Below are 22,554 nucleotides of genomic sequence, written 5' to 3' on the forward strand. Positions count from 1 at the left end.
CCTCAAGAAATTAAAAATAGAACTTCCCTATGACCCTGAAATTGCACTACTGGGGATTTACCCCAAAGATACAGATGTAGTGAAAAGAAGGGTCATCTGTACCCCAATGTTTGTAGCAGCAATGGCCATAGTCGCCAAACTGTGGAAAGAACCAAGATGCCCTTCAACGGACGAATGGATAAGGAAGATGTGGTCCGTATACACTATGGAGTATTATGTCTCCATCAGAAAGGATGAATACCCAACTTTTGTAGCAACATGGATGGGACTGGAAGAGATTATGCTGAGTGAAATAAGTCAAGCAGAGAGAGTCAATTATCATATGGTTTCACTTATTTGTGGAGCATAACAAATAGCATGGAGGACATGGGGAGTTAGAGAGGAGAAGGGAGTTGGGGGAAATTGGAAGGGGAGGTGAACCCTGAGAGACTATGGACTCTGAAAAACAATCTGAGGGGTTTGAAGTGGCGGGAACAATAGTGGGAGGTTGGAGGAACAAAGTGGTGGTTATTAGAGAGGGCACAGATTGCATGGAGCACTGGGTGTGGTACAAAAATAATGAATACTGTTATGCTGAAAATAAATAAAAAATAAATTTAAAAAGAACATGAGAGCGCCTGGGTGGCTCAGTGGGTTGACTCGCTGCCTTCGGCTCAGGTCATGATCTCGGGGTCCTGGGATCGAGTCCCGCATCGGGCTCTCTGCTCGGCAGGGAGCCTGCTTCTCTCTCTCTCTCTCTCTCTGCCTGCCTCTCTGCCTACTTGCGATCTCTGTCAAATGAATAAATAAAAAATTAAAAAAAAAAAAAAGAACATGAAAAAATAAATGCAAAAAAAATTTTAAAAACCTCATTTATTCATACCAATTTTATTTAAAATGTTCATTCAAGGTGACAGAACAAGAAGCTTACTCCTCTTCAGAAACAAATTTTTAACTGTAAAAGGAACAAATCTAAAAATAAAGAATACTTTGAAGAATTGTGCCTATCACCAAACCCTGAGAGGAAGTAACATTGCAAATTGTGTGATTTCAGGAGATCTTCAAAAATAAGAGGTCACAGGTGGCCTCACTGATAGCACTGGTTGACTCTAAGTTGATGTTTCTGAACTTGGTTGAAAGCCTCTGAATGACAAGAAGCATCTATCTGAATTTTATGCAGTGCTGAGGACACATAAAAAGGCAGGGGTTTAATGGCCCATGATGAGCATGGTAATCATGATGGTAAAGCTGTAACAAGCACCCACAGCCCCAAGTTCCTTATTTCCTCCCAATATCACTGGGGCAAAGAGCACTAAATATCTTCAGGTAATCTAAAACTGTGCTGTCAATTGAATCGTAAAGAAAACTGAAAAACATCTCAAGATGTAGTCATTTGTTACATGGTGATGTCTTACTATTGCAGTCTGAAGAGAAAAAAAAAAAATGAAAAACCCAGTTGAAAATAACCACTCAGACCCTGTGAGTGAATTCATTCTTCTTGGATTCCCTTGTTCCTGGGAGATTCAGATCCTCCTCTTCTCATTCTTCTTTGCCATCTATGTCCTGACACTAACTGGAAACCTGTGCATTATCTCTGCAGTGTGGTGGGACAACCATCTCCACACCCCCATGTACATCCTGCTGGCCAATTTTTCCTTCCTGGAGATCTGGTATGTCACTTCTACTGTCCCCAATATGCTAGCCAACTTGCTCTCTGAGACCAGCACCATCTCCTTCTATGGCTGCTTCCTCCAGTTCTACTTCTTCTTCTCCATGGGTACCACTGAGACCTTCTTCTTGTCTGCCATGGCCTTTGACAGGTACCTTGCTATCTGCAGGCCCCTGCACTATCCCACAGTAATGACTATTCAGCGCTGCATCAGAATAGGAGCTGGGTGCTGGGTGTGTGGCTTCTCCTGTTTTCTCCTCCCAGTTTACCTCATCTCCCAACTTCCTTTTTGTGGTCCCAATATAATCGATCATTTTTTATGTGACCCAGGGCCCCTTATGAAGCTGTCCTGTGTGCCAGCTCCTGCTACTGAGATCATCTGTGCCATTTTTAACTCAGTCCTCATTTTCTCCACCTTCCTCTTCATTACCAGCTCCTATACTCTGGTGATCAGATCTGTGCTGAGGGTCCCCTCAGCAGAAGGTCGGCATAAGGCCTTCTCCACGTGTGGCTCCCATCTTGCTGTGGTGTCCCTATTCTATGGCTCTATCATGGTGATGTACGTGAGCCCAACAGCAGGAAATCCAGCAGGGATCCAGAAAATTGTGACTTTATTTTATTCTGTGATGACTCCATTTTTCAACCCCTTGATCTATAGCCTCCGGAATAAGGAGATGAAGAAGGCCCTGAGAAAACTGTTTCAGATTATGAGATTTGGTCAAAGACAGCCTCTCAAGAACTAGAATCCATATATGTATAGGACATATAGTGATATAAAATTACAGGAGGTTAATGGTCTTAAGCAAATTTGAGAGGCAAATATGTCTCCCATATTCCCTGGAATATTTTTAGAAATGTATATCAATGAGGCAAATAGCAAATGAGATCTTATAAGAACTTGCATAAATCATTTGTACTAGACTTTATTATATTAGTACTCCTGTGTGTCTTATATGCAAACAGGAAAATGTGAAACATTCTCAGACCTCTGCAGAAAAACCATATATAACCCAGATATCACCTGGTCAGCTTCTATCTTTTACATATATAGGTAAATTTGTCTCTGATCCCCAGTTTCTCAGTGATCACCTGTTTAAAGTACCCACGGCTATCTCCCTACATATCATACAAACATGTTCATGTGTGCTTCTTTTCTCCCACTCCTGAATTTACCTTGTGTCTTGTTTTGATTACATCAATCTGCATGTGAGACTCACCCCTTCAACGATTTTATCTAAAAACAAAGAAAATCCAGTTTTGTGTGGGTTTATTAACCTGACTAGAGGTTGGGGTTAGGGAGAGTTACAGGAAAGGCCACTGCTGAACACCCAGTCAATCTTTCATATTATACCTGGTCTGCCTCTTTTTCTTCTTTCCTCATCCTCTTCCCCACCACCTACCAGAACAACCAGAACATCTTTCTCTTTCTATTCAGAATAATTATTTTACACATGAAGCCCCTTGTAATTTTCAGTTGTTCCTCAAAGTGGGCTTGCCAAAAATTTTCTCCTCAGCAAATCTAATTCTTAAATAGGATTTTGTGAAAATAAGGGTTTTTTCCCCAATTGTTTACTTTTTGGGTTGTTATAGGTTCTTATAACTTATCGTATTCCTTATCGTACTACCCCCAGTATCACTCAATACAAAAGAATAAATGTATTGAAACAAGAGATGAGACCAGGAAACAAGATTACTTGGAAAAAACTTAATGAAAAATAATGATTCATAATTTTAATTTTTCTAATTCATATTTTAAGTGCTTTATGATTTTAAAGGGTTTTTCTCATTTTTAGTATTAGAATTAATACTAACCATGCAGCAATGATAGTGTGTATGAGTCTGAGGATAGAAATAAGATAGTATTTTTTAAAAAAGAAAGAAAGAAGATACTGTGGCTACTCTTCAACAAATCGTGTTGGGAAAACTGGACAGCCACATGCAAAAGAATGAAACTGGACTACTTTCTTACACCATACACAAAAATACTCGAGATGGATTAAAGACATAAATGAGAGACCTGAAGCCATAAAACTCCTAGAAGAAAACATAGGCAGTAATTCTTTGATGTCAGCCTTAGCAACATATCTTCTAGATAGGTCCCCCACAGGCAAGGGAAACAAAGGCAAAAAGAAAGTACAGGGCCAATACCAACATAAAAAACTTACACACAGCAAAGGAAGCCATCAGCAAGGGGAAAAGACAACCTAGTGAATGAGAGAAGATATTTTTGAATGATATATCCAGGAAGGGTTTAATATCCAAAATATATAAAGAACTTAAAGAATTAAACATACACAAACAACCAATCTGATTTTAAAAATTGGCAGAGGACCTGAATAGATATTTTTCCAAAGAAGACATACAAATGGCCAAAAGATACATGAAAAGATGTCACCATCACTCATCATCAAGGAAACGAAAATCAAAACTATGATGAGATATGTCACCTCACATCTGTCACAGTGATGTAAAAATCAAATAGACAAGAAATAACAAGTGTTGGCAAAGATGAGGGGGAAAAAAGAAGCCTTGTGCACCACTGATAGGAAATGTAATTGATATAGCCACTATGGAAAAGAGTATGGATGTTCCTCAAAAAATTTAAAAATAGAAATACCAAAGATCCAGTAATTCCACTTTCCAAAGGAAAAAGCAGTAAGTGGACATGCAAAATTGATGAAGGGAAGTGGGAGATACAGGTTTCCAATTATGAAATGAATAAGTCACAGGGATAAAATTACATCATAGAGAATAAAGCCTATAGAATTGCAATAGTGTTGTATGGTATCTGATGGTAGGTACACTTGGGGTAAGCACATCATAATGTATAGAGTCACTGAATCACTATGTTACACACCTGAAACTAATGTAACACAGTGTGTCAACTATACTTTAATAAAATAAAAATAAACCAATTTTTAAAATTTTTTATAAAGATAGGCAAAAAATTGCTATAGTATTATTAGAAATAAATTAGGAATGGGAAAAATGGGAAAATGCAACAAAGATTAATAACAATTTGATTTAGAGGGACTCATAGTGCCATTAATAATTTTTCTATATTTTATCATATTTGACAACTTTTTCTTAGATATTTCTGAAATAGTGATTTTAATTGCATATAATTTTCTAGAACAGTGTATATGCCTCATAACCAAACCAAGAGCAAATTTCCTATGTGGTATGCAACTTAAAATAATAAAAAGAAAATCTTTATATAAGTGCAAAAGCTATTAAAGGTGCTTCATCCAGGATAAGAGTGCATGAAAAGAGATATTTTGGGAGAGATTTAGGCAAGTGAGTCTCAGGCCTTCAAAGTTGTCTTCCTAAAACAAAAGAACAGTGTTCTTTTTTTTTTAAGATTTTATTTATTTATTTTAGAGAAAGACAGACAGACAGAGCATGAGAGGCATGGAAAGGAAGAAGGAGAGGGAGAAGCAGACTCGCCACTGAGCAGGAAGCCCAAGCTTGGTCCTGGGGCCCTGAGATCATGACCTAAGCCAAAGGCACGTGCTTAACCAACTAAGCCACCCAGGCACCCTTCCTTCCCAAGGTTCTAATTATCTGCCCCGTGTGTGGGAAAATGACCTGATCTGTATACTCTGATAAGCTTAATTTCTTCAGTAGTTCTGTCTTTAGTTTTCCCCATATCCTTTCGGGCCTCTCTATCAATATATCCAGGATATTTTCTGAATTTCCCCTTGAATTTCATCCCCAATGCAATGTGCTTTAGACTGTTTTTAAGATCATAGGTTCAAATGAATGGTTTTATCAATCCTGAAACCACATCCCACCCTGGAAACAAAATTCTGTTCACATTATTCATACAGGAACTCTCCCAGGCCATGGGCTTACTACTGACAAATGTACATTATTTCCCCATACCAAACACACTCAGTGGTGCTAAAATTAAATTGTCAGTATCAATTATTTGGATATTGTACTATGATGTGTTTTCTCTTTCCCACATTTTTCTTTCCCTGCTTTGAAACATTCCTTCACTCATTTATTCATTTTTTGATATACTCATCCTCCAAATATTTACTGAGTGTCTCCTATGTGCTAAGTATTGATCCCAGGTTTGGGGGAAAAAAAAAAGAAGTGCAAAATACAGACCTTAGAGACTTAAAGTTGTTAAGAAAATAGATTCTTTTTTTTAAAAAGATTTTATTTATTTGACAGAGAGAGATCACAAATAGGTAGAGAGACAGACAGAGAGAGAGATGAGGAGAAGCAGGCTCCCTCCTGAGCAGAGAGCCCAATGCGGGACTCGATCCCAGGCCCCTGGGATCATGACCTGAGCGGAAGGCAGAGGCTTAACCCACTGAGCCACCCAGGCGCCCCAAGAGAATAGATTCTAAGAGTTGTCATCTCAAAGAGAAATTTTCTCACTTTCATGAAAGAGAAATGAAATTTTCTTTTCATTGTATCTATATGGGATGATGGAGGTTAACTAAATCTATTGTGGTAATCATTTCACAACACATGTAAATCAAACTACCATGCTGCACACCTTAAACTTATAGTTATGTATGTCAATTATTTCTCAATAAAACTGGAGGAAAAGGAAAGTAAGGGCAAATTGAAAGGAACCAGAAAAAGGAAACTAAAGGATCCAGAAGCTCTAGGGATTCTGTATTTCAAGACAGCCTTAAAGAAGCTTAGACTGCTCTGACTCTACTGCTTTATCTAGTAAAGGGATCCCCAGCTGCAATAAAGGGAGAGGTGGTAAGAAATTAAATTCAAACTGCCAAGTTTGGAATGAGATCAACAAGCCTGTCCACAAACTTCACAAACATCCTTGCAATTGGCTGCAGATTTTCATGTTACAATTTTTCCGCCAATCCTGTCTCTCCAAATTATAACAGTGAGAAACAATGGGAGAAGGGCTCAGTAGAAAAAAATAAAAATATATATATTTAGCAAGCCTTCTTTATAAAAAAACTATAAAACTTTATTCAAAGAAATTCAAGAAGACATGAGTTAATAGGAAGATATGCCAAGTCCATGGATTATAAGAGTAATTGTGTTGGTGACAGTAAATCTTCTCATTCAGAGCAATTTCATTCAGAATTTCAGCAATAATTTCTGTGCAAATTGACAAGAGGATCCTAAATTTATGTGAAAAGGCAATGGGCAAAGACTACAAAAAGAATTTGAAGAGAAATAAATTTGGAGGACTCTTCTCACTAGATATCAAAACTTATTATAAAGCTATGAAAATTAAGAAAATGTACTGCTGGTACAATAAGTATAAAAAGAGAGATGATTGCACTACCAAGTATATACCCCAAAGATACAAATTGTATTGTTCTGAAGGGACACCTGCACCTCAATGTTTATAGCAGCAATTTCCACAATAGCTGTGGAATGGATAAAGAATGGAATATATAAAGAATGTAATGGATAAAGAAGATGTGATGTGAGATATATTTTTTTTCAAAAGCATTTTGTGGGGTATATCATTTCTGTAATTATATAATGTATTTCTTTGTGGTTTTAAGTGATAAAGACATTAAATTAACAAACATAAGAAATGTATGCACTGCTTGAAACTTAAATTATTCTTAGAACACTTTTTTTTTTTCATTTCTTTTCAGCGTAACAGTATTCATTGTTTTTGCACCACCCAGTGCTCTGTGCAATACGTGTCCTCCTTAATACCCACCACCTGGTTCCTCCAACCTCCCACCCCCTGCCCCTTCAAAACCCTCAGATTGATTTTCAGAGTCCATAGTCTCTCGTGGTTCACCTCCCCTTCCAATTTCCCTCAACTCCCTTCTCCTCTCCATCTTCCCATGTCCTCCATGCTATTTGTTAAGCTCCACAAATAAGTGAAACCATATGATAATTGACTCTGCTTGACTGATTTCATTCAGCATAATTCAGCACAATTCAGTCCCATCTATGTTGCTACAAAAGTTGGATATTCATACTTTCTGATGGAGGCATAATACTCCATAGTGCCATAGTGTATATGGACCACAAAGAACTTCTCAAACTCAACACACACAAAACAGATAATCATATCAAAAAAAATGGGCAGAAGATAGGAACACTTTTCCAATGAAGACATACAAATGGCTATCAGACACATGAAAAAATGTTCATCATCACTAGCCATCAGGGAGATTCAAATTAAAACCACATTGAGATATCACCTTACACCAGTTAGAATGGCCAAAATAACAAGACAGGAAACAATGTGTGTTGGAGAGGATGTGGAGAAAGGAGAACCCTCTTCCACTGTTGGTGGGAATGCAAGTTGGTGCAGCCTCTTTGGAGAACTGTGTGGAGATTCCTCAAGAAATTAAAAATAGAACTTCCCTATGACCCTGCAATTGCACTACTCGTTATTTACCCCAAAGATACAGATGTAGTGAAAAGAAGGGCCATCTATACCCCAATGTTTATAGCAGCAGTGGCCACAGTTGCCAAACTGTGGAAAGAACCAAGATGCCCTTCAACAGACAAATGGATAAGGAAGATGTGGTCCATATACACTATGGAGTATTATGCCTCCATCTTAGAACACTTTCAATGGGAGTTGCATTGCCCTTTAAGTGCTGTAATTTGATAGAATTATTTTACTGCCATGACTAAATATAGAAATTTCAAAAGAACATATTTTCAAAAAATTTTGTGTCAGAGGGTTTTTCATTGGTTTCATTTTTCATTGATAATTGGTTTAATTTAAAATATTTAGTTATATAAAATTTATACAAAATATAGAATGTGTATATACATACACACACAATGGAATATTACTCAGACATCTGAAGGGATGAAAACTTACCATTTACATCAATGTAGATGGAACTGAAGGGTATTATGCTGAGCGAAATCAGAGGAAAAACAACTATCATATGGCTTCACTCATATGTGGAATATAAGAAACAGTGCAGAGGATCATAGGGGAAGTGAGCAAAAAATGAATGGGAATCATCAGAGAGGGAGAAAAACCATTTGAGAGTCTCTTAACTATAGGAAACAAACTGAGGGTTGTTGGAGAGGTTGGTAGAGGGGGATGGGTAATAGGGTAATGGGCATTAAGGAGGGTGTGTGATGGGATGAGCACTGGGTGTTGTATGCAACTGATGAGTTACTGAACTCTACCTCTGAAGCTAATGATGTACTACATGTTGGCTAGTTGAATTCAAATTTTAAAATTAGTTAAATAATTGAGACAGATGAAGTGTGCCTGGGTGGATCAGTTGGTTAAGCATCTGCCTTCTGCTCAGGTCATAATCCGGGAGTCCCAGGATCCAGACCGGCATCATTCTCCCTCTCCTTCTGTGTGGAAGGCCACGGTAAGGCATGAGACAAGAACCAAACCAGGCCCTGACTTGTGCCTCCTCTAAAGGCTGAATAGCCGAACAAAAGGCTTAGGTCGATAAAGTCAAGTAGCACTGAGAAAGGGTCTGTGCTATGTGTTGTGCGCTTGCCTACATGACTTCCCACAAGTTTGCTAGTCAGATAGAGACGATTTGGCCGGGGTCAGAAATTCTTGGCTGGTCCTTGCTGTCCTTGCGCGGGCTATATAGACTACACCACTATAAGGCTGTGCTGTGCTTACACAACTGTGTCTTGAGTGGCCTTGAAGTCAGTACATCTGTTGCTAGAAGGTCTGCTATTGGTGTTTGGAAAATAGATAATGGGAAAGCTTGAAGGATTTTCTGTGCATGTTGCAAACTCTTTAGTAATCAGCTAAAAATAGATACTTTCCTTATGATTGTTTCTGTTAGTTATATAATGCCTCACAGCCTTGAATAAAATTGGCACTATTGGACATCCTCCTTGGTGCTCCTCCTGCCCCCATTTCTTTGTCTCTTAATTTCTTTTCATCATCCTCTTACCCTCTCGACCCTGGTTGATTTGTCGCACAGGCCGCAACACTTCTGCTCCTCCCCAACTCATGCTCTCTCTCATTCACACTCTCTCTCAAATAAATAAATAAAACCTTTAAAAGAAAACTAGAAAAGGACAGATGAAATTAAATAGAGAATCCAGAAACCAACCCATGCATATATAGGGCCACTTAATTTATGATAAAAATAGGACTACAGAGCAGGTGTAGAATACAGGTTTAACAACAAAAAAAATGTCTAGGTCAATGGACTTTCAAGTGGAAAAATGAAATCTAACCTATATATGTCACTTCATACAAAGAAATTATGACTAGGATAATTGCAGATTTTAAATTTGAAAGTAAGATATTAACACTTCTAAAAAATAAAGGAGAATACTTTCATAACTTTAAAATAAGCAAAAAGAATTAGCTATAAAGAAACTTGATTAATAAATTAGATGCATTAAAAGTAAGAACTTCTATTCATTAGTAAGACAGTCAGAGAAAGACAATACCATATGATTCCACTCATATGTGGAATTTAAGAAACAAAACAAAGTAGGGGAGAAGGAAAGACAAATCATAAACCAGATTCTTAACTATAGAGAAAAACAGATGGCTACCAGGAAGGAGGTGGGTAGAACGATGGGCCAAATAGGTGATGGTGATTAAAGAGTACACTTCTCTTGATGAGAACTGAGTAATACATGCAATTGTTGAATCACTATGTTGTACAACCAAAATGAATATAAACACTTTGCTAACTACACTGGAATTCAAATTTTTAAAAAACGAATTTCTGTTTATTAAAAATAAATTATGAGACTGGAAAATAAGCCAGTTAAATGGGAGAAAATATTTGGAATACATCTAACTGATTAAAGTCTTGTTTTCAGAAAGTATCTTTAAGCCTTTGAAGTAAAAACAAATTCCCAATAGTTTAAAGTAGGCAAGACTCTTGAAAAGTTATTATTAAAAAAAGACTATACCCAAATATAACATGGGATGTGTTTGCCTAAATATTTTTTTCAAAAAACTGACATAATCAAAGACTAACAAAAACAAAGCAAAACAAAAAACACAGAAAAATGAGGATGAGCACATACTACTCATGAGAATATACATTTGGGCAACCATTTTTGGAATACTCTTTGACATTATCTGTTATAGCTGAATAAATGCATTTCCTGGAATCCAGAAATTTCATATATATACACACACACACACACACACACATAGATATATCATAAATTTCTGTAAGCATACACCAAGAGATATGTAGAATACTATTCATTGCAGCATTACTCATACTACCCTCTAACTGAATGTCCCAACAACAATAAGGTGGAAATGTGGTATAATCATATAAAGGAATAATATATAGCAATAAAATTAAATGAACGACAGTTAGATGAAACATTACAGATAAATCTCACAAATTTAATTATGAGTTAAGGATTCCAGACACAAAATAGATGCTGCATGATTTCATTTATGCACATTTCAAAAACAAATTAAAAACTTGGTGTTTGATTATAACTAAGTAAAATTTTGAAAATTATCTCCTCTTTTGAACAAATACTGTTAAACCATCAAGAGAGAAAATCCCAAATCCCCAAACAGGCAAATTGATGGTATTTAAAATAGAGATAGAGGTTATTCTGGAGAAAGTACTATCAGGAAAGGTGACAATGAAGCTTCTGAGATGCAAGGTAATGTTCTTTTACTCAGGTGGTGGTTAAGTGGATTTGTGGGTTTTTAGTAATTCAGAGAGCTGTACAATTACAATATGCATATTTTTAGGTACCAAGTTTTAAAATTAAAAAAAAAAAAAAAGCCTCAAGCCAGATCATTTTATTCTCTGCCAAACACCTCCACTAACCCTTTCTAAACAGTGAAAGCTGAAGTCTTTACAATAGCTCATAGGTACATTTACCTTGTTATATTTCTACCATCTTGTCCTGCTCCTTTCTCCACTGCCATTCTGGCTGGCCCCTATCCTCTTTCCCCAACATATTACCCTTTCTTCTGCCTCTGGTTCTTGTGATTGACCTTTTTGCCAGAAATGCAATACCACAGATAGCTATACAGTTTGTTCTCTCACTTCAAGACACTGTTTAAATGTTACCTTCTCAGGATGCCTGGATGCTCAGTTGGTTAAACACCTGCCTAGGTCATGATCTCAGGCTCCTGGGATTGAGTCCTGTGTCAGGTTCCTTGCTGAGCAAGTCTGCTTCTCCCTCTATCCCTCCCTCCCTCATACTCTTACTCTCTCTCTCTTTTAAAAGATTTATTTATTTATTTGAGATCCCTCTCTCAAATAAATAAATTATAAATAAAATAAATAAATAAATAAATCTTTTAAAAGGTAAAAAATGATAAATGTTACCTTCTCTATGAGGATTTCCTTACTACCCTAAAATCACGAAATCTCCCTATTCTAGTATTCCCTCCCCACCCCCTACTTTATTTATCCATAATATTTCCTAATAATACTTCATAATTATCTTATTTATGCTACTTATTTTCTGCTACCTCCAAAAGAAAATATGTACTGTGAAGACAGGGGTCCTAGGGTTGTTTCATACAATATTCCTGGGATCTTAAATAGTGATCAGCATATGGCAAGTATTCAATAAATATTTGTGAAATAACAGAATGCTAATTAAATTTCTTGAGCTGCCACTTATTTCCAGCCTAAGATATAATTGACATATAACATTATAGAAGTTTAAGGTGTATAACATTAGAACATGATGATTTGATACATGTGTATATTGTGAAATAATTACAATACAGTTAGTTAATACTTCTATCACTTCACTTCACATACTTACATTTTTTTTTCTTTTGGTGGTGAGAACACTCAAAATCTACTTCCTTAGTGACTTTCAAGTATGTAACACATAGTTGTTAACTATAATCACCACACTGTGCATTAGAACTTATATATCTATATTATATATAGAAAATATATATAGATATATATATAGATATAGATATATAGATATATAAATATAGATAGATAGATAGATATCTTATAGCTGTAATATTGTACCCTTTGACCAACATCACCCCATTTCCTTCCTCTCCTGGTCCCTGACAATCACCATTCTAGCCCTTGTTCCCAAAAGTTTAAGCTGCCAATTCTTTCTGCTATACATAAAATGTACCTCAGATATCTGTGACAAAACTACCCCAAGTACAGATATTTGATGGTCAAAGAATGATTCCTTCTTCTTCAAAATAGAGAAAGGGAACCCAATGATAGAGCTCCCAGTTGTAGCTATTATAACTTAATTATTCCCCAAAAGCCTTCAACAATACATGGCTACTAGAGAAGAAAGAAAAGATAGACCCAACTTCTATAGATTCACTATTCCCTATGGAATACTAAGAATAGGTGTTTGATTATAATGAAAATTCAAAAATTATTTATTTTGAAAAAATACAACCAAATCCTCAAGAGGATAAATCTCAAATCCCAAAAGGTCATGAGGCAAAAAAAAAAAAAAAAAAAAAAAAAAATAGACATATATAACACCGTCATTTGAGCTTTCATTTTGACCATAAAAATGTGCTTTGAAACTAGAGAAAAAATACCTTGTACAGTTCACTCTTTGAAATCCATGAGAGATTACAAACTGGATCATCCAATTTCTTGGAACTCCTTTACATGCCTGTTGCTCTGTGAAGTAATATTTTATGTCTGGTCTCTGACCCTCTTCTCGGCATTCATACAAGGAGTAAGTAGAAACTGTATAACATGTGAGCCACATGTGCTTGAATTTCTTGCAAAATTCAGAAAGAAAGTGTTTTCTTATCTTTGAAAAAAATGAAAATATTTCACTAGAATGAAATGCTACCATATAAATAAAGTCCTAAAATACTAATTTCCTTGTTTCCCTGGATTCTGGAGAATATTTCTCAGTTTATATATCACTCTAAAAGATTAATAGAAAAATACATACAAAGTGGCTTAGGATTTCTAGTGAAGATGTATGTTAACTGACAGTTTGCTGCAGAAGGATTCATTTTGAAGCTTTTATTGCTTGGTGGGTAAATATGGCAAATCTCTCTTTCCAAAGATATCTTCTCTCCCAAGCCCATATATTACTTTTCAGTTCCATTACACTAATGATCCCTGGTTTAATATGGATTCTTTTTGAAGTACAAAGTTTTCAGCATGTTGCATTTTACTGTTATTTTGTTGTACATATAAGTTGTACCCTAAACTCTGGCATTGGACAATTACTATCGCCAGGAGATATTCTAAAACAAGAAGAGTGAGTATCAATAATGATTTGAAACAAATCCTATGTCAATGACCTTTCTGTAAATAAAACAATTTAACTGAAAAGGCTGACATTGGGTCCTGAGTAAAGAGGACCACAAAAATGTCTAAAGACAAAAGGACAATACAGTGGAATATTAAAAAGTTATAACATAGGAAATATAATCAATAATATTTTAATAACATACTTGGTAACAAATGGTAACTACACTAAGCATGGTGAGAATTGCAATATGTATAAAAGCATTAAATCACTATATTGTACACCTGAAGTTAATATAACATTGTATGTCAACTACACTCCAAAATACTTCTTTTAAAAAGGTATTAGGGGATATGATTTCTCAAAAGCTCTGTGTGAATGAACGAATTCTTTCTTTAAAAACATTAATGAACTGTTTTCAGAAAACCCAAGACCCAAGGATTAGGCTGACCTGAGCTTCTACAACCATTGCACAACCTCAGGGCAATGAGAATCTATAATTAGTCCTTCCAATCTAAACTCTGTCTCAAAGGTAAAATGAAAGGGTTAGCCATCTATGTGGTCTGACTTTTATATAAATTGGCCCAGGGCTTCTCTGACTCAAAGTCTTGGATTTCCACTTTGAAAAGTCTTCTTTGATTTATTAAATGTTCCTGATAAAATGCAAAAATACTTCCAGGAGTGGAAAACAAAAATTCAGCAAAAATGTATTAAAAGTTTGTTAATCTCTGATTATAAGCTCCATAGTGCAAGATCTGTCATATTCACACAGGTGCTTCTCTAGCACTCAAAAGACCACTTAACACAATGAAGAAGCTTAATAAATATTCTGAATGAAAATATTTCACTTCATATAAAAGGTCAGAGGAAACAGACCTGAGTTTCAATGTATTTTTTTTCTTTTTTTAGAGAGAAATCACAAGTAGACACATGTAGGCAGAGAGGCAGACCGAGAGAGAGGGAGAAGCAGGCTCCCCGCTGAGCAGAGAGCCCAATGCAGGGCTTGATCCCAGGACCCCGGGACCATGACCCAAGCCAAAGGCAGAGGCCTAACCTACTGAGCAACCCAGGTGCCCCCTAAGTTTCAATTTAATAACAACTACATGAAATGGAAGTAGCCAGAGAGAAGGAAGAAGCTCCTTGTTTCAGATTTGCCCAGATAAGAAAGGCCTAGATGGCACTTAGTGAAATGTAAAATGATACCAAAGGTCTATCTAAAAGAGAAAAAGAAACTTGTGGAAAAGGGCTGTAGAGGAAAAATACTGACTATGGAAATCCTCACAAAAACTTAAAATCTGGGGTGCCTGTGTGGCTCAGTGGGTTAAGCCTCTGCCTTCAGCTCAGGACTGATCTCAGGGTCCTGGGATAGAGCCCCGCATTGGGCTCTCTGCTCAGTAGGGAGCCTGCTTCCCCCTCTCTCTGCCTGCCTCTCTGCCTACCTGTGATTTCTCTCTCTCAGTCAAATAAATAAATAAAATCTTAAAAAAAAAAAAAACTTAAAACCTATTTTCCCATTTTTCTTGCAGCTACCTTGACCATGGGTTGTACTGTATAAGTATAGGCACAATTAACATGGTCACAGTGACTCAGACTAGCTGCTTTCCCTCAGGTCAATTGCCATAATGGGCATTTCTGGTTCACATATGCACATGGAAGTCTATTCAAGTAGCCAGAGCAATTTGGAGGCAAAGGTATAGAACTTTTTCTCATAGTGTACAGTGCATTCAGTTGTCTAAAAAGGAAAGGAAGCATTTTTATACAAAATGATATGAATCCAGAAAATGGCATTAACAAAAAGCATAAATCCCAGAATGATAGAGGTATTTTTTATTGTCACTTTAAAACACCATGAGTAACCTGGGGGAACTGAAGGTGAAAATTATCTGTTTATGTCCTATCATTGTACTACATTTATATAGATTCTTAAAGCATCTTGATTTAGTTTTTTATTATTAAGTCATTTATTAATCTTAGAAAATCAAGTACTCATAGACTGTTGAAAGAACTTCAAATGAACAGAAATGTAGTACTGATAGTGCAGGTAAATAGGTAAAAGAGTAGAAAACAAGTAATCTATCAGAATCACAAAGTGTAAATTGCTAGCATCTAGTCTAGCATTCTTGGGAAGGGAAAAATTTGTCTCCAATTCATGTTTTCCTTCTTTTCTATTATTGTGACTTTTTAAAATAATATATGCTCAGGGGCTAAGTCATGAAAGCCACAGTTTTGTTGTTCAAACAAAAGTCTGTCTACTATTGTTTACTACTTTTTCAAATAAAAGATAGAGAATTTTGGTGTTTTTAGGAATAACCAGCATAACCCATTAAGGTGCAATAACCAAGTCACCTCCCATGTCTTCCAGACCAATGAATGTGTCCAGCACAGAAACCACCAACTCTGTCAGCCACTTCATCCTCATGGGCTTTCCTTCAAGCCCAGAAATGCAGCTCCTCTACTTTGCACTCTTCTCAGTAGTCTACACCCTGACTCTGATGGGGAATGCAGCCATTGTCTGTGCTGTGCGGTGGGATCGGCGTCTTCACATCCCCATGTACATCTTCTTGGGGAATTTCTCTCTCCTGGAAATATGTTATGTCACCACGACTGTCCCTAATATGTTGGCCAATTTCCTGTCCACAAGCAAGTCTATCTCCTTTGTGAGCTGTTTCACACAGTTCTACTTCTTCTTCTCATTTGGGTGTGATGAGGGCTTCTTCCTTTGCATCATGGCCTTTGACAGGTACCTTGCCATCTGCCGTCCTCTATATTACCCACGCATCATGACTAAACAGCTGTACACTGGCCTTGTCATCTTTGGATGGTCAGGTGGGTTCATCCTCTTCCTAACCCCAGTTGTTCTCATTTCACAGTTGCCTTACTGTGGCCCAAATACCATCAACCATTTTGTGTGTGATCCTGTCCCACTGATGTTGCTGTCCTGTTCTGAAGACACCACCACTCAGTTCATTTACTCTACTTTCAATGTTATTTTCATGATTGGCACCTTTCTCTTTATTCTTTGCTCCTATGCTCTGGTGATTGTGGCTGTGCTACGAATGCCCTCAGCAGCAAGCAAACATAAGGCTTTCTCCACATGTGCCTCTCATCTGGCAGTTGTCACCCTGTTTTATGGCTCCATCATGGTGATGTATGTAAGTCCTGGATCACGACACCCAGTGAAAATTCAAAAATTCATCACCTTATTTTATTCTGTGATAACACCCTTCTGCAATCCTCTAATATATAGCCTCAGGAACAAGGAGATGAAGACTGCTCTGAAAAGAATCTTTAAGACTGAACATGGTATTCATAAAATCTAAGCAATAGTTGAATTCCATCTCTCAAGTGCAACTTACCTTAATAAAACTGAGTAATATATTTGTCTACAAATTCATTAAGTTTTTTTACTTTTAAATTCATTAACTTTTATTAAGAAACTACTATAACAAAGACCCATTTTTTAAAATTTTTAAATTTTTTATAAACATATAATGTATTATTAGCCCCAGGGTTACAGGTCTGTGAATCACCAGATTTACACAATGAAGACCCATTATTATCTCAAATACCACTCACCACAAGATGCAGTAGTTTTATTTAAGAATACGTTTCAGCAATGGATCCAATTTTGCTTTGAAGTTAATATCAAGTAAGTGAAATTTTAGTACCAAAGCCCCTAGTGTCTCTATTTGTAATTCAATCTCTAAAAAGAAGACAGAAGTCTAGTTTACATTTCTAAATTGAAGCAACTGGCACACATGTAATAGAGATCATAGATCACTTTGGGCATTAACGCCGTATGCCAGTAATTCTCCACTGAGACATACTAACTGATAAAGAAGATTCAAATTTGAAGGAAGTCTACCTTGTCAGAGTGCAACATGTGTCTTTAAGGAAACAGACTACTGCTCACTCTAGCAACACATATACTAAGGAAATAGCCTTAACTGGATAGTAATGATTTTTCAGAGTATACAAGAATTAGGAATTTAAAGTGTTTATCTACCTAGAATATAGGTAAATAATAGCTAAACATAAGGTCTAGGACATTACTCAGGGCATAATTCACCTTGGGATAAATCCAGGTAAACAACAGCTTCTGGTACCATCTGTGGTTTTAATGTTAGCACTGTGTGACTTATTTAATAGCATAAGGATCCTTAAAACTATTTAGATAAGCTTCACACTTGTCAGAATAGCTAAAATCAGAAACAAAAGAAACTAGTTTTGGCAAGGATATGAGAAAAAGAAACACTCATGCACTATTGCTGGGAATACAAACTAGCACAGACACTGCTGAAAATGGTATGGAGGTTCTCAAAAACTTAAAGATAGAATTACCATATGATCCAGTAATTCCAATACTAGGTATTTACCCAAAGAATATAAAATCTCTCATTGGAAATGATATATGCACCCCTAGGTTCACTGCAGCATTATTTACAAGAGCCCAAATATGGAAGCAATCCAAGTGTCCATCCATAGGTGAATGGATAAAAGGATGTGGCATTCATATACACAATGAAATATTGCTCAGTTACAAAAAAAATGAAATCTTGCTGTTTGCAACAACATGGATGGATCTAGAGAATATAATACTAACTAAAATAAGTCAGTCAGAGAAAGACAAATACCATATTATTTCACTCACGGGTGAAATATAAGAAACAAAACAAATGAACAAAGAAAAATAACAACAACAAAAAGATTCTTAAATATAGAGAACTGGTGGTTGCCAAAGGAGAGGTAAGTGAGGAGATCTGTAAAATAGGTGAAGGGGATTAAGAGTACATTTATCATGATAACCCCTGAGTCATGTATAGAACTTTTGAATCACTATACTATATACCTGAAACTACTATAACACTTTATGTTAATTATGTTCGAATTTCTTTTTCAGTATATTTAACTAGGGATCTTTCTTAGGGAGTTTTTATGACATATTACAAAGATCAACCAATATGATATTGACCCATCAATATTTGCCTGTTTAGCCTTTTGAATTTATGTAAGTATCTATGTTCACTTTTTTAAAATTTTTATTGTGTTATGTTAGTCACCATACAATACTTCATTAGTTTTTGATGTAGTGTTCCATGATTCACTGTTTACATATAACACCCAATGTTCTATGAAGTATGTGCGCTCCTTAATACCCACCACCAAGGTCACCCATCCCCTCATTCCCCTCCCCTCTAAAACCCTCAAAGTCCACAGTCTCTCATGATTCATCTCCCCCTCTCATTTCCCCCACTTCACTTTTCCTTTCCTTCTTCTAATGTCCTCCGTCTTATTCCTTATGTTCACTTTAAATGTTAACACAACTTCCGTTTTTCTGCTCTGTACCTTTAGTCAATTTTATTTTTTAATTCTTTTTTATTTTATTTTATTTTTAAGACTTATTTATTTATTTATTGTGAGAGAGAGAGAGCAGGAGCAGGAGGGAGGGGCAGTGGAAGAGGGAGAAGCAAATTTCCAATGAGCTGGGAGCACAATGAAGGACTAGATTCCAGGACCCTGAGATCATGACCTGACCTAAAGCCAGACGCTTAACCAAAGCCACCCAGGTTTCCCTACGTTCTTTTTTAACTCCAATATAGTTAATATACAGTGGTATATTAGTTTCAGGTATACAATATAGTGATTCAACAATAGTATACATTACTCAAGTGTTCATCATAATACTGGAATTTAAAATAAAAATAAATATTTAAAAACAAGTATTTCTATATAATATTTAATTAACATTGTTGCTTTAATTATGATTTTCATTTTGTTCTGTTGCCACTTTTTTAAAAACATAACTCTCCAAAATACGATTAAGAGAAATTATTATATAATATTAAACATAATTTATAAAATCTAAATTTATAGACTTCAGGAAGTCATTTGCTCCAAAAAGTGATGTAAAACAGCAATTGGATTTCACTTCGTAAAGAACCTAGATTGAGAATATTTGTTGAGCTTGAAAGGCAGGTTATCTGAGTTCTGGAAAAGTGGCTGTCTTTATTCCACTTCATGTAAGAAACAAATTAAATAACTGAACTGCCTGAAAACTACTTTATGTTGGAAGAAAATATAAACCATTTGTAACTTTGCCCAAACCAACTTCAATGGCAGGTTTGAAGTACTAATAATTTTAACATTGATTTTCATCTGTGGAGTTTAAGGAATGTCCATACCAGTTCTATTCATCTTTCTTAATTATGTAAGTACTAAGAATTAGGGAATCTTCTTTTTTTTAAAGATGTATTTATTTGAGAGAGATGAGCATGGTGGGGGTGGTGGAGGAAGGGACAGAAGGAGAAGGAGGGAGAGAATCTCAAGCAGACTCCTTGTTGAGTATGGAGCCTGACCAGGGCTTGATCCCATGACCCAAGATCATGACCTCAGAGGAAATCTACAGTCAGACACCTAACTGACTGAGCCACAAAGACTCCAAATTAGTGATTCTTAATAAAATATTATGTTGATTTTTATGAAAGTATACAGTGCCTATATTTTTAGTTGTCTTCAAGTTAATTATTAACCAAATTTTTCTCACCCATATTAATTTTGCTGTCACTAGATAGAACTGCAAATTATTTGGTACATTAAGAAGAATTTCCTTAAGATATAGACCTACTTTAACTGCACCAACATCTCTTCCTTAGTTCATACCTATGATTTCATGGTGGAAGTGAAATGAACTTTCATAAACCAGCTAACAAAGAAGTAAAATAACCTAGGCTTGGTTCACGGATGGATTGTTTGAATATATACTTCTTCAAGCAAAAAATGTACTACTGCTACATGAGGGGTGGAGCAAATTCTCATAAAGCAAAATGCTGAAAGAAATACACTCAGTTGTCCACTTTTATATGGTAGGGGAAATGGCCTACTACACAAGATGAGGTTATACATGACTAGTGATTATGGCAAAGAGTTTCACGGCTTGTTCAGGGAACCAGAAGGAAACAGATAGGAAAATCGGGGTCAAAGAAGTTTGAAAAGGCAGCATATGAATAGACCTATGAGAATGCGCACGAAGAATGCAAATCTTTGTGCCCCAAATCAATGCCCATCAGAGAGGGTCCTCCACAGTGGAGGCATTCAACAACCAGGTAAAAAGAATGAGTAATCCAGGAAATGTCAGGCAGCTCTGATGTCTTTCACCTCAGCGCTTACACAAGGTGCCCATAAAGTGAGTGGTAGGAATAGCAGCTATACATAAACCACAAAATATGGACCATCTCTTACTAAGGCTAGTAAAGCCACTAAGCTAGTGAGGATGCAGCCTCAGTCAGGGACCATGCTGAATCCTCAATATGGCACCATTTTTTAAGGAAACTAAGCTGCAAAAGGTAACAAATTGATTACATTCAAATTATTTTCATTATTTGTCCTTTCTATGATTGATTTTTTTTCCTGGATGTGGGTTTGACTTCCTTTCCTGAAGGGTCTGTCTGCACCATCCTTATGCTAATGCAATAACTGATTTACTAATATGGGTCGCTGCATAACATTATCACTCCACAAAGTAAAACAGGCACATGATCATGAAATTCACTGGTCCTACTGCACCATATGGAAGCAGTTACTTGATTGAATACAAGAAGGCAATATTAAAGGATAACCCAGTTGATCAGCTGTCGTTGGCTCAAGTCATGATCCCAAGGTCTTAGGATCAAGTCCTACATCAGGATCCTTGCTTAGTGGGGAGCTTGCTTCTAACCTCTGCCTGCCATTGCCCCTGCTTGTGCTCTTTTTCTCTGATAAATAAATAAAATCTTTTTTTATTAAGTTCCATTTATTTTATCCAATATTAAAATTTGTATGTTCAGTTAACCACCATATAATATGTCAGTTTTTGATGTACTATTCAATGATTCATTAGTTGGGCATAACACCCAGCATTCATCACAACTTTTTTTTTTATTATTTCTTTTCAGCGTAACAGTATTCATTGTTTTTGCACCACACCCAGTGCTCCATGCAATCCGTGCCCTCTCTAAACCCACCATCTGGTTCTCCCAACCTCCCACCCCCTGCCCCTTCAAAACTCTCAGATTGTTTTTCAGAGTCCATAGTCTCTCATGGTTCACCTCCCCTTCCAATTTCCCTCAACTCCCTTCTCCTCTCCATCTCTCCTTGTCCTCCATGCTATTCATGACTTTTTTTCAAAATTAAAAAAAAAAAAAAAAAAGGATGACCAGGATTCCTCAACCTAAGCACTACTGATATTACAGGCTAAATAATGCTTTGCTATGGGGAGCTGTCCTTTGCAATACAGAGCAGTGTCTCTGACCCCCACATACCTTTCACCTACTGGTATGACAGGTGTGACAACCAACAATATCTCTGGACAGTGTCATATATTTCCTGGTAGGCAGGGGGAACTGTCTCCATTTGAGAATCACTGAGGTAAACAAAGATATCAGTTTGTTGTTATACACTGAATTTGGGATTCTGTCCTACAAAAAGCACTCAACATATTTAATCAATCCAATAAAAAGGGCTTCACCCTCAATAAGTAAAATTATAACAGTCTAAAAAAAAAAAAAAGTAGAAGTAAGTTTGATTCCCCATAATTTCCAGTGATTCACTTGCAGAATTTTTTCTTGCTGCCTCTACAAACTTAAGTTCTGACAAATAAATCATGGGCTACCAGGATGGGAGACGAAGAAGCTTCTATGAGGGGACCAAGAATGGGTCCCATTAAACCTGAAGCTATGACTGCTTCTACTTGGAACTCTCTTGTTGGTGGACCAATAGAGAAAGGACTCACTACACCAGTCGGT

At 36.5% G+C, this 22,554-nt stretch overlaps 2 protein-coding genes across 2 annotated transcripts; both read left to right on the forward strand.

Annotated features, from left to right (window-relative positions):
• Nucleotides 1–1,379: 1,379 nt before the first annotated feature.
• Nucleotides 1,380–2,541, forward strand: LOC309867701 (olfactory receptor 11H6-like; the record flags this gene model as incomplete). The annotated part of the gene is given in 2 exon segments (XM_082736769.1): nucleotides 1,380–1,406; nucleotides 1,408–2,541. Coding segments are annotated over 2 exon segments (1,011 nt in total). The 3' UTR covers nucleotides 2,392–2,541.
• A 10,521-nt stretch (nucleotides 2,542–13,062) lies between these two features.
• On the forward strand, nucleotides 13,063–17,164 carry LOC309868025 (olfactory receptor 11G2-like). Its single transcript, XM_082737404.1, has 2 exons — nucleotides 13,063–13,243; nucleotides 16,137–17,164. Exon 2 carries the CDS (start codon nucleotides 16,141–16,143, stop codon nucleotides 17,092–17,094), a length of 954 nt encoding a protein of 317 aa, XP_082593530.1. The 5' UTR covers nucleotides 13,063–13,243; nucleotides 16,137–16,140; the 3' UTR covers nucleotides 17,095–17,164.
• The last annotated feature ends 5,390 nt before the right edge of the window (nucleotides 17,165–22,554 follow it).

This window comes from Mustela nivalis (assembly GCF_964662115.1).
Source record: "Mustela nivalis genome assembly, chromosome: 6".
Classification (NCBI taxonomy): Eukaryota; Metazoa; Chordata; class Mammalia; order Carnivora; family Mustelidae; genus Mustela; species Mustela nivalis.

What these genes read in the sequence shown, in the direction of transcription:
- LOC309868025 (XM_082737404.1), top strand. Translation starts at nt 16,141, where the DNA reads ATGAATGTGTCCAGCACAGAAACCACCAACTCTGTCAGCCACTTCATC.